The 16,570-nt window shown below is 42.3% G+C and overlaps 2 protein-coding genes across 3 annotated transcripts; both read left to right on the top strand.

The window, feature by feature from the left end:
- Window positions 1-409: 409 nt before the first annotated feature.
- Window positions 410-3,186, top strand: LOC311024688 (uncharacterized protein). Its single transcript, XM_084027212.1, has 4 exons — window positions 410-770; window positions 1,564-2,042; window positions 2,122-2,269; window positions 2,413-3,186. The coding sequence occupies exons 1-4, from the start codon at window positions 504-506 to the stop codon at window positions 2,914-2,916; spliced, it is 1,398 nt and encodes a 465-aa protein (XP_083883338.1). The 5' UTR covers window positions 410-503; the 3' UTR covers window positions 2,917-3,186.
- A 2,351-nt stretch (window positions 3,187-5,537) lies between these two features.
- On the top strand, window positions 5,538-13,668 carry LOC311026340 (protein phosphatase 1 regulatory subunit 12B-like). Of its 2 annotated transcripts, XR_014598471.1 has the most exons (8): window positions 5,538-5,884; window positions 9,395-9,411; window positions 9,528-9,666; window positions 10,969-11,070; window positions 11,371-11,421; window positions 11,501-11,551; window positions 12,967-13,432; window positions 13,540-13,668. XR_014598471.1 is itself a non-coding variant. In XM_084029854.1 (7 exons), the coding sequence occupies exons 1-7, from the start codon at window positions 5,786-5,788 to the stop codon at window positions 13,051-13,053; spliced, it is 546 nt and encodes a 181-aa protein (XP_083885980.1). In that variant the 5' UTR covers window positions 5,538-5,785; the 3' UTR covers window positions 13,054-13,659. The 2 variants fall into 2 exon arrangements, 1 of the variants encoding a protein (XP_083885980.1); XM_084029854.1 differs by having other exon boundaries at window positions 12,967-13,659.
- The last annotated feature ends 2,902 nt before the right edge of the window (window positions 13,669-16,570 follow it).

The following is a 16,570-nucleotide window of genomic DNA, read 5'->3' as shown; positions in this document are numbered from 1 at the left end:
TGAGATTCAATCCACAACAGCTCCGTGAAAGCACCAACCATAAGAAGTGGAAGGTAACAAGTACTCAAATCACTGTCACTCAAATGTTTCTAAGCTCAACTATAATGCATTGCTACACACAAACAACACAACAGCACAAAACCAGGCACACACCAGGGTCCAACTTTAAATTTATGACACTTAAATATGTTTGTTGCTGATGTTCCTGCAGTTAACGGAGACTTTTCCATCCAATTGGCTATTTTTACACTGTGGCATTATACTACTGTGGTGGATCTGCTGTTACATAATATGCTGTCACGCCCCCCGCGGACACCACCAGCAGTTGCTGTCAACGTTATGGGGGGAGTCCAATGAATGACTAGGTCAAAAGGGGAAAATAAACATGATACCTTTGAGTCTCCAGACCAGAAGCCAGCCACACTTTGCTGAATCCATTTCAGCGAAGACACACACCAGGTCCACTCCAGTCCTCCTCCTACTGCTCTCCTCCCGCCGCCGCCATGGCCAAGCGCAAGTCAAAGAAGCCCCAAGAAGAAGACACCTCCATTTTGTTGGAGCCATCGGTGTCACCGCCGTCCCGGAAAAAGACGACTTCCTCCACGTCTCCGGCTCTGTGGTTCATCGTGGTCTTCACGGTGGGGGTCTCCGTGATGGGCTGGTTCTGTGTGGAGCAGCAGAACGGACTCGACCAACTGTCGGAGTCTCTGGCTGCGACGCAGAAGAGAATCACGAACCTCCAGCAGATGACGCAGATGACGAGCACACGGGTAAACTGTTAGCTAACCGTATATTTTCTACGCGACATACTAAACTAACGTAACTTTTTTCTTACATTTACTGGTTTTGTCGTTGTTTTTCTTTTGTTTTGTCGTGAGCCAGGGTCAAATTAAACTCACAACTGGTTAATTTGTAAGTAATTTCCGCGTTGTAGACTAGTGGCTGCGTCCAACGGCTGCATTAAGCTAGCTATTAGCCAACGACCGCGAAAGATACCGGATCTTGATTATGTGCCTTCAAAGTAAAGCAACCGCATTTTTCGTTTTTGAATAAATGAATAAACACAAAGACATTAACAAATATGTAGGAATGTGTGTACGAAAAGCGTTTTAGTCATGTGTACTATTGTGTTATTTAGTGGATAATATGAATGAAAATCGTGGTCCGTGAATTTATTTTGAAAAGCTATAACTGTAAAATGTACTTTCTTTTTTTTAATGGCGGACTTGACGCTGATAGAAACACCTGTTGTTAATTTTAGCACGACCACTCTTTGACATTTAAATACATATCAATAATGCTACATATCTGACAATATAATCAGACAATATAGGCTGATCATGATATTTTCAATTTTCTGGAAATTTAATTGGTTTAAAATATCGTAATTCAATGCCTTTCAAATCAGTCATATTAATGCAAAAATCATCTAAAGCGCCATAACTACTCAGTGTAATGCTATACAAACAATGAGCTAATACAATGAGAGATATTATAATTAGAATTAGAATTGTTTTCACTAAAGTCAAACCACATGGCTAAGTCATTCCTCCCACTCCCTAGGCTGATTCAGGATTGGCTGTGGAGGAGAGGATCTTTGCCCTGGAGGAGGCCCAGAAACAGGCTCAGGAGAAGGCCGAGGTTGCCCTGGCAACATCGGAGAATTTGAAGAACTCCGACCTCTCCTCGCAGCTTTGGGACCTCCGCGATGAGATAGACGCCCAAATCACCGAGATGAAGCAGGTCTTCCTGTCCGTCACGAGTCTCCAGGCCATGTTTAAGAACCAGAGTGAGGAGTTCGAGGCCGTGAAGGCGAGCGTAGCGGGCGATTTGAGATCCAGCTCAGCACTGGTGGAAAATGTGGCCGTGCTGACCAACGGCGTGGCCGGCGCGCGATCCAGAGTGGACGAGCAGGTCGCGTCAGCGGAGGCTCTCAATGCACAGTTAGAGGGGCAGGCCTCAGAGCTGAATGAGCTGAAGGAGTTGATGCACCTTCACCATGTTGCACTTCATACAAACGACCAGGAGATGGCTGCAATAAAGTGAGTTCAGGTGGAGTTGACATCCATGCCTGAGCGATATTTCAATTTGCTGTCTTCATTTTTCTGGTGTGTGTTTCAGGGAGCTCGCCGAGGCGAAGCAGGCCATGCTTGCCCATGTGTTAGAGGAGATGCTCAGTTCGGTGCAGATGACTCTGGATGAGCAGTTTCTGACTTCTCAGCACCTCCGCAGCAGCGTCATGGCTCAGCTGCAGACGTTTCACTCCCAGGTAGAACCCTGCTGCTTGTTCTAAGACTACAGTATCAAATCTCCACTATTCTGTTGAACTTGACAGCGTTAAAAAAAACCCATTGTTTTTCAAGATGCAACTGTTGAAGGTTGAATAACAAATAACATATCTATCTACCTCAGTTGGAAAAGGCTGCTTGGTCAGTGAAAGCCGAGTCAAAGGAGGAGGGTCCAGCTGCAGAAGAGGTCATCTCCACGACCACACCGGAGGACACCGAGGTGCAGGAGACGCTCGAAGATGTGGCGGAAAAGGATGAGCAGCATGCTTCTGTAGATGAAGCAGAGGAGGAGGAGGAGGAGGAGGAGGAGGAGGAGGCCATGCAGGAGGAACAGCCACTGGAGCAGGAAGTAGAGGCAGGTATTATAGAGGAGCGAGAGGAGGAAGACATTGCAGAAGAGGAGGAAGAAGCAGTTACACCAGAAGAGCAAGACGATGAGGAAATAACAGAACAAAGTGAGGAGGAGGAGGAGGTTGCTGGGGACTCAGGAGAAGAGGAGGTCGACGAGGAGACCCTAGACGATCACGACTATGATGAGTCTCTAGAAGAGGAGATATCCGAAGACGTGGAAGAGTCCGCTGAATTAGATAGGGAGGTCTTTATGGATCAACCCCAGGAGGACAGATAGTTGTACTTGAAAGCATTAGTTCACAAGACTGTGATTTTTAAGTCTTTTTTTTAGATGATCGGGAACCATTTTTACAGCAGGACACTTTCTTACAATTGATTTGTCGTATTTTGTTTTATTCTACCTGAGTGTGGTTGTCTGATATGAAGATTGTGGCCGGAAAAAGAAACTCTGAAGAACTTCGATAAATACCTAAGTTATAACGACGAGTGTTAAAACATGAGCGCTGTTGTTGGTTAAATGTGAAATATATGAAGTCATCAGGAACATGGGAAGTGATTTCAACAAACTTACCATAACTATGTTGTAGACCGGGCTCACTTTTAATTAGATTAACTGTATTCTATCCATTTAAACATGACAGGATTATTAATGTCAATTGGTTTTGCGGTATGACAGAAAACATGTGTGTGACTGCATTCTTAGCTTGTAATAAAACACCGGTACGCATGTGTCGCTCCTCTCCCTGAAGTTATTTATGGCGGTGCACATGTTGTACATGTTCATATGATCCGATCCCATTGGGACAAACTGTCCTCTTGTCATGAACCCCTTTGTGAAAAGGTTAAAGTACTATTTTCTGCCAGCAGATGGTGCCTGATAACTAACCTAATGATATATGATAATCTACAAAGAGAACTTTTTCCTCTAAAGGAGGGGGTTTCTGAGCGGGTCTTGATTTTAATCTTGGTTCAACATTACCAATAAGGTAGATTCTGCTTACAATCATATTCTTCTGCTTCTATTGTGTGGACCACAGTTTACCCCTCAGAACTGACGCTGATTTGAAATGACTGACTCTCAGATTGCATTTTAAAGGCCGTGTGAATAAAGGCTCTTGTATGGCAACTCTGCCCAGAGACCAGTTGACACGTGAAAGGAACTGCAACATTTATGGGGCTGCATCTCGTTACCTTACAATAACACATTTATATCTCTTCACGGAGCCGCTGCCACGTTTCTACGGCAGCCCAGAACAGACAATCTGAGCATTTTGCATTTTCACGTCAGCCACAGTTGTCCTCCTACATGCTGGACACGTGGGAGAAGTTTCACTTGGTTGTAATCTGAAACTTCACCACTAGATGTCGCCAAATCCTGGGAGTAATTACATACGACGGCACATGAGGGCCATTGTAGGTTGAAAAAAATGTAAAAAAAAACTGAGCCGAGAGAAGGAGGCAAAAATCAGGAATTTACCATATTATAAAGTCACAAATTTATGAGAAAAAAGTACCACATTTATGAGCTTTTTTCTTTCCTACAATGGCCCTCATACGCTGTCGTAATAACCTGAATCTCTGAAGAAGAAAAAAAGACAAGGGGTGCATGATAGCAAGGTGGAAATAAGGTTTCAGGCGTTAAGCAAAACCTAATGGAAGGTTGAACTTTTTAATGTCAAATGCATGACGTCTTATTTTTTTAAATGAAATGCTAGAAAATAAAGACAATCATGTTTTTCACACAGGAAGCAGAGAACACTCATCAATTTAAATATGTGTGAGACCTTTAAGACTTCCAACAATCAGATTGTATTTTCAAGCCTCAACAAATATTTTTGTCCCCGCGACCCGACACCGGATAGGCGGTTGAAGATGAGATGAAATACTTTTGTGTGAAACTTTTCCGTGTTCATGCCATGAAGTATATTCGTCCCGTTCCAGAAGCATGTAAAACACGGTGGCGTTCCTTTTCAGGAGAATGATTCTCCGGTGCTAACACAACGACCGCGACTGTGTCACGTCACTTCCTCAGAATGTAAACTTGTCTTAACTGTCGACACACGCAGCCTCGGCCTGGTTCAATGACATCAACAGACCGTCAGCACAGCGGCTCTGTATTTGTGCATCCGACCAACCGGTGGTTTCTTACCCTTATCTCACTCTCCATCTGCTGCCTGCATTTTAAATGTCACGTCTACTTTCAGTCGGCGCTGGTTTTAATTGACGAGCTGACATTTTTAACGTGTTGTTTCCTGTGGTGGAGGGTAAATAAGTACTTTTGAGGTACTTGTACTTGACTGTACTTCATACTTTTAGTCCACTTTATAATTCAGAAAGAAATGTACTTTTTTACTCTACTACATTTATCTCACCACATTAGTTACTTTGTATTCAGATTATCAACACAAGCTAATACATTATGATTTACTATTATAGATTATTGTATGATACGTCGCATAAATTAGCTCCAACTTCATCGGCTGCATAATGACTACTTTTACTTTTTGCTTCTTTAAAGCACATTTAATGCTAATAAGTCTGTGTACTTAAATAACTTTTTTTGCTTTTTTCAAACAAAGTTTCCTCTTTGTACAAAAAGTTATTTTTAACGTAAAAGAGGAAATACCCTCACAGATGATGAGCACACTCAGATATTTGTAAATTAAACTTCATGTGATCAATGTTCACATCAAACTACCTCCGAGAACACTGTTTTACAATGTTTTACTCTTTTATTTTCATTTTGGGGCTGAATGAGCAAGGTCCCCTCGAGAGCCCTTGTGAACAATAGTGCTGTCAGATCCTTGTGTCCACACACACACACACACACACACACACACACACACACACACACACTCCTCCCCCCAGACCCACCACTTCCTCCGCCGTTCCCTCACAGTTGTGCAGCTCTTTCACCCTCACATCACATATTCACTGTCTCACCATCACTTGCTCACTTTAACTCAGGAAACGAGCAGAACTCAACATCAGGATTATAAGTAGATCCCCTTCTACATCGTCTTTGCTGCCTTTTTCTCTCTTTTTGTTTGGTTTGTTTAAGAAGAATTCTTATCTAAAAACAAACAACTTTTTGGACTTTTGGACACCCATCTCTGCTGCATGTGGAGTCCAGCAGCTCGGCAGCGATGTCATCTCTACTTTCTCACAACAAAGATCAGCCACGCATCAGAAAGTCGCTCTCTGACTCCTCTCCAAGTTCATCCGCCGCCACCAAGAGCCCGAGGGTAAGCCCCCCACCCCCACCCCGCCGGTTGTCTTTTAATCTGTCTGTTGTAGAGAAGGAAATGCCATGGGCTGACATAATGCAAACACAAACATTATCAGGCCAGCTGTCAAACAGACTGGATCTAGCCACGGTGGTGTTCCCGTGTTGTTTGTGCCGCCGACCTTCAAGACAGATGGAAGCTGTACGCCTAGCCGTGAAACGACCTGTCGCTGCCTCACTTGAAATTAATTCTAGTGCCTTTTTTTAATGGAAAACACTGTTTGCACAGGAGAGCTGTTGGAATGCAACAGTCCACTTTACACTGTCTATAACTATAGCTTCCTTTAGTTCTTGCTGCTGTACAAGCAATGAAAAGCAGAAGTTTTAATCTGTGACTTTTGAAGCATTCCTTTAACACTACATGGTTTTATGTATTTTTGGGGGGTTTACTTTAAATGACAATCATGTCCTAACAATTACAGATGTGATATTTTAATTTGCCAATTTTATCAGTGTTTTATTTATCAATAATGCTGATTAGAACATATGTTCTTTCTACAACTTCAAACTTTACAAACTATGTTAATGGGTTGGATAATGACGTTTTATTTAGATTATTTACTTCATCCCTCATTAGTTCACCGAGGACGTTACACGGTGTATAAGCCTCCTAATAATAAAGATGTTTGGCTCACATGACGTGTGAAAATAAATTGTATGTTGACGAAAAACTTGTAAGTGAAACCAAGGAACAAGTTGTTTTTTTATCTGTAGAATCGGCTTGGGAAAGATTAACAGAAAGAGAGAGAGAGGGGGGAAGACAGGATGACAGGGAACAGAGAGGAGGAGGGATAGAGTGCTCGGGACTGGCTTGTGGGAACTCGGACACAGTATTTATGGATGTTTATCTCCCCGCTGGTCCTACGGGAAGCTCACATTTTCCACTTGGGAATAGCTGGTCAGCGAGCAAGAAGTTCCTCACAGGATCTAGAAAAAAGGCTTGAGGACGGCTCAGTGGCTCAGAGTGGCTCTCACACACACACTCACACACACACACACACACACACACACACACGCACACACAAACTCACACACACACACGCGTGAGGACACGAAGGCCACGTTTCCATCAGCATCTGTTTATAAGTGCTGTCACTTAATCTAAACCAGAGCTTGCTCCTCTTTTTTTCCCAAGCATGCACACTGTGTATCATTAATAGCCGTTTAACTGAACATATCCAAGTGTCCGGGGAGAGTCTTCAAGCGGCCTGACATCAGAGTCTGGGGAAGATCCAGAGATGTTGTAAATGTCCGGGGGGGCGTATCGCCGTGTTTACACATCACGTCCTAACTGAAAGCCCCTGTTTCTTCTTTAAAGGAATCCACTTACGGCCACGGTGATTTAGGTCGGACATGGAACCGTTTGAGCAGCGCTCTACTTCGGTGGAACCGTCACCAAAAACATCTCCGAGTCTAACACAACAGGCAGCAAAGTCTGAGACGTTACGACAGGCGATGAGTAATTCAGTGCATCATTATGATGATAAATGCTGCAGAATCGCTGCAGGCGAGATAATAACCTCTCCTAAGTTGATACGTATTGATTTTTTAGCGTTGGGGGAATGGAATAAAACCTGAAAGAGCGAGTCGTGTTCCTATGATTAATATGATGAAACAGCATTTAAAAGGCGGCGAGGACGGGTTCAGCCGGTTCAGAGAGGGAATGCCTTCAGTCCAACACCGTTTCATGTCTTAATGATATTTTATATTGAAAGAAAGAACTTTGATTTAACTTGAAGTGCTAGAATCAAAGAGTGCAGCAGCTCTGTGAGGCCTAACAGCTGATGTCACCGGATGCTAACATGCTAACGGGACGATGCTAACAAGCTGATGTTAATTAGTACCCCCCCAAAAAATCCCACACACGTTTCACAGGTTTCTCGACATGAAGCAAAGTGTTGGATAAAAATGGATAGATAAAAGGTCAACGCATCGCCAGAAGGACTACGACTCACCCGGTTGTCGTCAAGGCAACAGTTCACCGCCATCCATCTAATAGTCAGATGCTTCACTCAAAAAGTCACTTCAGTCAGTTGGATTCACAAGTAAATCATGAATCCAACAAAAAAAAAGTCAATGAATGAATGTCTGTACACATTATCATGACAATCCATCCGATAGTTGTCAAGATCAACGTCGACTTCCCCGAAACACAACAAAATAAAATGCTAATCTAAAACTAATCGGCATGTTTTCAAAGGGGATACATATCAAACTATCTAATTAGATTCAGGCAACAAAACTACTTAGTTACATTTTAATATTATGACCAAATAGAAAAAAAATATGCATCAAAAGTACTTGAAACATGTTTCTTACATACAACAACAGCAAACGTAATCTACAACCAAACTTAATTCATGATGCAGTTTCGTTGTACGGGTGTATCATTTTTAATGGATTATTTTTTTTAGATATTTGTTTGAGATCAATTCTTTTTAACTAATGTTTGACATCGTCTTCTTGTTCTGATCACGTTTGCATGCACTTACAAGTTGCTTTGGACATATGATTGTAATGTAACTTATAGTTTATACAATGTATCTATAAATAGACAATAAACCCTTTGAATCTTGAATATACAAGGAACATTTAAATCCTGGTGAACAGATGGGCAACAACGTACTCACTGTGAAGCTTTTTGAGCATGAAGAGGACATATATAATTATACACTATGGCCTTAAATGATGCGTTAGACAGCACTCTCTGTGATCGCCATCAAAAACACTAAATATGGGAATGTATTTAGGAAGAGCAGTGATTTATGCTGAAGTTCATTTGAAGGTGTTCTGGCAGCGGAGACGCTTTATGTTCCTTTAAATGATCAACTATCCTCTTTATTTGTTTCTTTTTAAGGGAGTTTTCATGGTCCAGCTGTTGTTCTGCTCCTCCGTGTGAAAACCCCTCACCGAGGAAGCCGTGTGACCCCTCTCCAACTTCAGCCGGCAATAATGAACACATTGTGGAAAGCCACTGCCAGAGCTATTACCTTTTTTGGATGTGTTTAGTTATCTCTGCTTGTCAGTTTATTTCAGGGATCACTTCCTCTCTCCGTCCGTAACTCGGCTCGGTATTTCAGACGGCCATAAACCTTTTCTTGGAAAACTGGAAAAAAGAAAAGAAGAAAAGTCTTTCATGGGGGATTCCTGCATGATAATGAGACTTCAAAGAATCACTCAGCTCTGCTTTCTAGATCTATTGATAATGAATGAACGTTGGGAATGAAATATTTTCCACAGTGTGTTTATGTTATGGTCAGAGGAAACGGTCATCATGGTACAAAATACAACCTTGTTTGTGGATTTGACTTTCATCATAAATCTCGAGCAAAAACGGCGAAGTCAAGCTGTGTGATGTCACCATTTTGCAGTAATGAGCCTCTACTGAGATAGAGGACCTGTCCTGACGCGGTTTGATTGACTTGTTTATGCAGAAAGCCAGTTCTAAAACATTTCTCCTCTCTTTCAGCACGAGAGACTGTCTCGGTAAGCAAAAGTCTAATTCACACCATTAATACGTATGAAGGTAGATCAGTCATCGCCATAGAGACGGACGTTAAAAGACGAGTCGAACGGTGAATGATACCTTTTTGTGTGTTCAGACTGAGCTCGTCTGGATCCTCCGACGTCTCCAACGACGCATCCACCAACCACGCCGAGTCCTACTTCCTGCGGCGGGAGAACAGACTGTCGGCACGGAAAAGGGCAGAAGAGGAGTCGGCAAACAATGACTACAAAAAGGCACGTTATATATTTCAAGTTCTCAAATTGACGATTAACAAACTCACTTAAAGAATCTGCATTTAAGTCGACCAGTGGATTTCAGCATGGTGGCGCTTTACAGAGCGGCTAAAAGGAAGTCCTATATATACCCCACAAGATGGCCGATTATCCAATGGGAATCAGACACACGGGTAACCAACACCGAGATTTCAAAATAAAAGTAATTACAACAGGAATTACTCATTCATTGATCAGTTCATCCATCATCTATTTTGACAGGTCTAATCTGTTAATGTCATTTTTTTGTTTGATATAATTGTAAATTCCATATTTTGTGTTTTTCTGACTGTTGATCGGCCAAAACAATTGATTTGATGGCGTCTTCTTGGGCATTGTGATGAGTTTTCTGATAAGACGGAATCATTGATTTATCAATCAAAGCAACACTAAGAGTCTCTGCCATCCCAGTGGCTTTGTGAAGCTGTACTTAGGCACAACAGTGCCCTAAATGCTAACATGCTAACATACAACCTATGTGCATGCTAACAGTTGCTAAACCAAGGCAAACACAGGGAACAGCTGACTAATGAGAATGACATTCACTTTGGAAATATTTGGTGTCAAAACGAAGTATATTCTGATGGAAATAATGGAAATCTGTACAAACCTGTGTGCCGACCCCACAGTTAAGTAAATTCCAGTGGCTACAACTTGCATTCTCTCTTCTGGCCATCAGGGGGCGACTCCTCTCTAGTTGTATAACAGTCTATGAGAAAATGGTCCTACTTCTCTCTGCTGGCCACCAGGGGGCGACTCCTCTCTGGTTGTATAGAAGTCTATGAGAAAATGGTCCTACTTCTCTCTGCTGGCCACCAGGGGGCGACTCCTCTCTGGTTGTATAGAAGTCTATGAGAAAATGGTCCTACTTCTCTCTGCTGGCCACCAGGGGGCGACTCCTCTCTGGTTGTATAGAAGTCTATGAGAAAATGGTCCTACTTCTCTCTTGATGTATTATCTCAGTAAACATTGTAAACATGAGTTTATGTCTCAATCTCTAGTTTCAAGTCTTCTTCAATCCAGCATGATGTTCATTTAGTACATTATGGTCCATTCAGAGTGACATAATATGATAGGGGATATCTTCGGACGTGGCTAGCTTGTGATTGACCGATCGATACTATGGCGTTGCGACCGTTGCTACCATCGAATACCAATGCAATTAGCTACTAAGTCGATAAAGTTGACCTTGAATTATGAAGCTAGCTTAAAGCATCAAACACTTTCCTGTGGAAAATGCTAACAAGTGCATATATTTTGTAGATGTTTGAAAAGGCACTGGCGACCAATCAGAGGCTCAAGTCCCGGCTGGAAACAAGTAAACAGGAACTGGCGATGATTCTGGAGCAGCTGCAGCGAGCGCAGGTACCATCATTTAAATCATTCAGATTTATCTTCTCAGTACAAACAGAAATGTCCCCCACATATTCTCATGGTGATTTAAGGTAATACTTTCATGTGACATGAAAGATGGCAGTTACACAAGGAGGCTGCATTTGGGGAATATTAACTGTGAGCAGCTTTAGCGGTTTCTGTGTGGGGCCGCAGGTGTATTGGATATAACATCAGACACCTCTGCTCACTGTTATGAAAATGTGGCGGTAATTGTTTGGTTTCAGGGCTTTTGCACCATGATCTTTTGGTAATAAGCTTTCATTAATGCAGAGTGGAAGACCGGGAGATTGTGGCTCCAACATGCTCGAGACAGAAAAAAAGGTATAAACTCAGCATTTCACTGAAACATGAAAGATTTGATCTTGATTTCAATATTTTTGTTCGATGTCCTGCTTCATAGGAAAGCCGGAGTCTAAAAAAGAGAATATCAGATATGGAGGAACAGTTGAAGGTAATTCAGATATTCTATAAATTACCTTAACATTCACTTGTTTTTTACCATATTCAATCTATAATAGTACAACAAACAGTCTAGAATGAGAAGGTTAAGCTTGTTTGTTGTGTGGACGACAGTGATCAAACCCCAACGGTGTAAAGTGTCTGCAGGACTCGGAGCACAAGCGTTAGCTGCTCTGTCTACGCTGGTTTTAGCTGACATCATTTGTCACCATTATGCTCCGCCGGCTGTGGAATGTGTGAGCACTCTGACACCGTGCACAGCGAGCGAGCCATCAGTATTCATCGACAGTCCAACGCTCACAGATGTCTGTTGTGTTTCGCCCAAGAGGACGGAAACAAAAAGCTCTTGTTATCTGCGAGCGAGAGGACTAAACACACACAGGACAAGCAAGAATCACTGGATGCAAGAGACTATGTGTGTTTGTGTGTATTGAAATAAAATGGCCAGATTAATCCAGATTAGTCTTCATGGTGAAGCTACTTTAAACAGTCTTCAGCCTATAGATACACTAGAAAATTACAACTTCACAATTTCTTGACTCTAAACAAAAGCAAGAACAATTGTACCTACGTTCACGTTGTTTTCAAAGATACAATTCACATCAAGTCAATACAATCCCACATGCCAATTGCCAGAGTTATCAGTCCTCTCGCCCATTCAAGCCATCAACAATAAACTGGTCAAAATAAGCTGGGTATCACACTCGATACCTTTACAGGTATCGGCACTCAATACCTCTAAATGTAACCCAGCAGTAACAAGTTATCTAGGAGCACCAAGTTGTATCTTCTCTAGTAAAAATGATACCTGCGATAGATCCTTTGGAGCCCAGATTTGGAAGAAAAAACCAATGCAACCATTTACATTTACATTTAGGTCATTTAGCAGACGCTTTTGTCCAAAGCGACTTACAATAAGTACATTTGTCAAAAGAAGGAAACAAAGAAACCACGACGTATCATTGCCGATGCAGTAAGAGCTAAAAATAGAACAAGTGTTAGGTCCTCATCTGAGTAAAGTAGTACTTCTAGAGTAACAGTGCTACGATCCGAGTTTTTTTTTTTTTTTTTTTTGCGGGGGGGGGGGGGGGGGGGCGGGGGTGTCGAGGGAGGGTGTTAGTGGGTCATGCTATGTAGAGTCGAGGTGAAGTCTGAACAGGTGAGTCTTGAGCCTTTTTCGGAAGATGGCAAACCAATCACCACTAGCGATCGACTAATTAATGTGACGTGTGATCCGCCCACTAATGCAGCAGCTATAGCCTGTCATCACACGGCGGGTATGAATGGTACTCTACTGGTATCATACGTTACTGGTTCAGGCATTACCAGCGATGCATCATCCTGCATAGTAGTTTTACTTTCTGATACTGAACCATTCTGATAAGACGTGTCATTTTACATCTTCAGGTGAAAGCAGAGCTCACGATGGAGAACCAGAGACTGAAGGACGAGAACGGAGCTCTGATCCGGGTTATCACCAAACTGTCCAAGTGAGACAGGAAACAGGAAGGACGAGAAGAAGAAGAAGGTCGGATGCCAGAAGCCATATCTACACCTGCATTCCTCTGTCATTCATCTTATCCTCAGACAGATCGTATGCATGCAGTTTCCCAGTAACGTTGGAAACTTGAGTCTTTTGTCTGTCAAGCATCGAGACTCATCTGACGAGAAAGCTTCATGCTACTGTTTTGTATCTGAAGTAGCAGCACATTCCCAGACAGAACATTAAATTAAAACTCATATTGTATATTCATAACATATTTCTACATAAAGGCAAATGCCAACACGATCTCCTCAAGTGTTTTTCTTCACCGTGTCTTCATGAGCAGATTGTCCGGGAGGAAAGCATTCGTAAAAAACCTGCACAATCATAGTGAGTATCCACACGTACATATATGGACAAAATATTGCAGGTATTTCCACTGAGGTATTACCATGGAAACTACACTTTTTTTTTCCCTTTTTCCATTCCATATGCAGACCTTGAAATGGGCTCCGAGGTATCAGAGACGGCGAATGATGGATGAGCTCCATTTCTCAGGCGCTCGGGGAGCGTCATCTCTGATTTAAGAGCTTTACCTTGAAGTGTGATGTCACGGTTTACCTGCAATAAAATAATACGAAAGAATACAAACAAACCATTATTTTGCCCCATAGCTGTCTGCAAAAATCAGACACAAATGTTTAAAATATGGATCGTGAAATGAAGTCACAAAACCATCTCACCTTGAGGTCCACTCGGTAGCATTTCTGGAGCTTTCATGCAAAGCTCATGATCTTCTTCAGCAGATGGTGAGGTGGCAAAAATTTGATTGTTTTGTCAGGTTTTATTTACTGAGATATCCTTTTTCTAACCCCGACTTTAAAAGTGATCAATGTGGAATCTATCGTCTATTGCCTCCACATGGCTCTCAACATGGCAACAGCTTGGCCGGCAGCTAGCAGCTAACAGTGCTGGAAACACGAACAGTGGAAACAACGCCAACAACAGTGCTGTTAGAGATAACAGACTCACATGCACTTTAAGGCAAACACAAAACAAAGCAGAGGGAGAAACTCAGAAAACCACACACACAGAGGGACAGCTACTGAGCTAGTCATCGTTTGCTATGATATTAATTTAAAGATTTAAATATTTCTATTGAAGTCACATGACCTAAAGCTCGAGAACAGCTGAGACCGTTAAACAGTGAAATGAGAGGAATTCTTGTTAATATACAAACTTTCCGCTTATTTCATTAAAACCATCTCGATTGAACACAAACGCTTGTGTTTTCATGAAAGCTTTAGAAACACCAATTGATCTTCTGAGTCACATTCAGAAGATTTAACGAGTCTCATTTATAAATACTACTCAAATATAACATTCACGGGAGCCAGACCGAGATTTTATTTTAAATTCTGCTCAGATTTCATTTTGGTGTTTATATATTATTAAAAGGAAGGGGCCTTGGTATTAGGCTCAACAGTGTTTGCATATTTTTTCAGAGAGAGAAGTGGGCTATAACATACTTACCACTCTGTGTATGGCGCCACCTGCTGGCCAAAAGCACGAATAACACCTTGTGACTCCATTTACACACCACACAGGACGAGGCTACTTAAAATGCCTTTATTTCCTACGATTACATTTGCACAACACACAGATACGTCCTGACCACATCCATCTGGTTCCCCTTGAGTCATTCATGTATGAATCCCTCCTTTTTTCTTTTTTTGTTGCTGGAAAACATGGATTTTCATACGGAAATAAATCATGCAGTTCACACAAAGGCACAACTATCGACACACCACTACTGACAAGACGAAAACAAGAGTCGAGAGAGACGTTTCCCTCGTTCTACGTTGCTCGGACAGTGAACGCCCGGTGGAGTCGGTCGGGTGATGATCGGGTCTTTGGATGTTCTGTATCATGGCTATGTTTCTCATAAGAGGCCTTAAAGAGGAACCTGTTATTGAAGCAGCAGGTTGGCAGTATTGCATCGCGAATGTTGTTCTGCGCTGTTCGGGGTCCGCTCTGTGCTAAGCTAGCTAAGCTCGTGAGACCCAGGAAGACGGGGATTTTGTTGCTCGCGTTACAGAAATTTTACATAAATAAACAGAAACTGGAACTCTTATGGTCCGATTGCAAATACACGTTAAAATGAGAGGTTGAATCCGATTGGAGATCGTATACGTAGATGAGAGATGAGTATATTAAAGGTTGAGTAGGTCATTTGGAAAAACCACAGAGATTTTGACTTTGAACGCATCGCTGAACCAAAGTAGTCCTGCCCCCTTTGCCCAGACCTCTGTTCAAAGCCCCGCCCCTTAATTCAGAGCTGTTTAAAGCCCCATCCCCTTCCATTCAAAGCCCCGCCCCTTCTCTCAGAACTCTGTTCAATGCCCCACCCCCTTCATTCAGAGCTCTGTTCGAAGCCCCGCCCCCAGAACGCCAAACGAGTGCTTGAGATTGGCAGAGTGAACAATCAGGAAGTAAGTATTGACAGACAGACAGGCCGTCCAATCATTTTCTCCAGCCCAATGTTTTTGATTGGACGACGTTTTTACAGTCCTGCCACAGCCACAGATGACATTTTTCAAAACATTTGCATGTCAGAGCATTTAATGTATTCATGTCTATCGGTATTTTACGAGGATTTCAAGTCATATAACAGAAAGTGTTTCTGAGTAGAATCACCTGCTCAACCTTTAAACTAGGAAAGGACGAGCTGGCACGCTTGTATGAGAAGGATGTAAACATTTTTAAAACTGTATTTGAACACAAGTCTTCAGAATGTTGGTATTCCTCTGAGCCCCTCGAACACACAGCGATATCTACACACTCTAAAACGATGGACTGTCATGAAGATCGGATTGTTCATCTTCATGCTCTGCGGCGGTTTATCTGCCGGTAAACGACTCAGAAAAACAAAAAACACACGGGAGTAAACAGATCCTCCACATTAGAAGCGACACAGCATCGATATCACAGAGCATGCAACAACAAAGTCGACACGCCGGCGCCCCGCTCATCCCCCGGTACAAATCCCTCAGCCAAACCCGCTGTGTGCTCATTCGCACACGTTTGACATTTGAAATGAAAAGATTATTGATTGCTTTATTATCGTGACAGGAGCTCCTCAGGAGGACTGGCATCAATAACTGAAAGCAATAATATCTCACAAAACCAATCCAGCAAAAGAGGAAAACAACATTAAAAGTTTGGCTGATGTGTAAAATGACTGAGGAGCATAATCAGACACATGAGCTGGTTTATTTGAGGAGCAATAAGATGAGGAGGTACAGTTTGATGACGTACGGAAGGAAAAAGGAGGGGCTACAAGTCAATAAGTCGCTGACTATGTTTTTTTTTTCTTTATAAATGAAGACTTGACACCAGCTGGCAGGATTAAAATGAAGGAAACACTTACGGTACACTGAGATATAAAAATCAAGGAGCTGGCAAATATCCTCCTTTTCTTTGCTTTTTTGTTTTTGTTAAATATACAGTTTCCTGGTCAGCGACCAA

Source organism: Eutrigla gurnardus, assembly GCF_963514095.1.
Source record: "Eutrigla gurnardus genome assembly, chromosome: 2".
NCBI classification, from domain to species: Eukaryota; Metazoa; Chordata; class Actinopteri; order Perciformes; family Triglidae; genus Eutrigla; species Eutrigla gurnardus.
This window is presented reverse-complemented; position numbering and strand designations above follow the sequence as displayed.

What these genes read in the sequence shown, in the direction of transcription:
- LOC311024688 (XM_084027212.1), top strand. Translation starts at nt 504, where the DNA reads ATGGCCAAGCGCAAGTCAAAGAAGCCCCAAGAAGAAGACACCTCCATT. An exon ending in CGCAGATGACGAGCACACGG is followed by an intron (nt 771 to 1,563) that starts GTAAACTGTTAG and finishes CCCACTCCCTAG; the next exon opens with GCTGATTCAGGATTGGCTGT. An exon ending in TGCAGACGTTTCACTCCCAG is followed by an intron (nt 2,270 to 2,412) that starts GTAGAACCCTGC and finishes TATCTACCTCAG; the next exon opens with TTGGAAAAGGCTGCTTGGTC.
- LOC311026340 (XM_084029854.1), top strand. Translation starts at nt 5,786, where the DNA reads ATGTCATCTCTACTTTCTCACAACAAAGATCAGCCACGCATCAGAAAG. An exon ending in CAAACAATGACTACAAAAAG is followed by an intron (nt 9,667 to 10,968) that starts GCACGTTATATA and finishes TATATTTTGTAG; the next exon opens with ATGTTTGAAAAGGCACTGGC. An exon ending in ATATGGAGGAACAGTTGAAG is followed by an intron (nt 11,552 to 12,966) that starts GTAATTCAGATA and finishes TTACATCTTCAG; the next exon opens with GTGAAAGCAGAGCTCACGAT.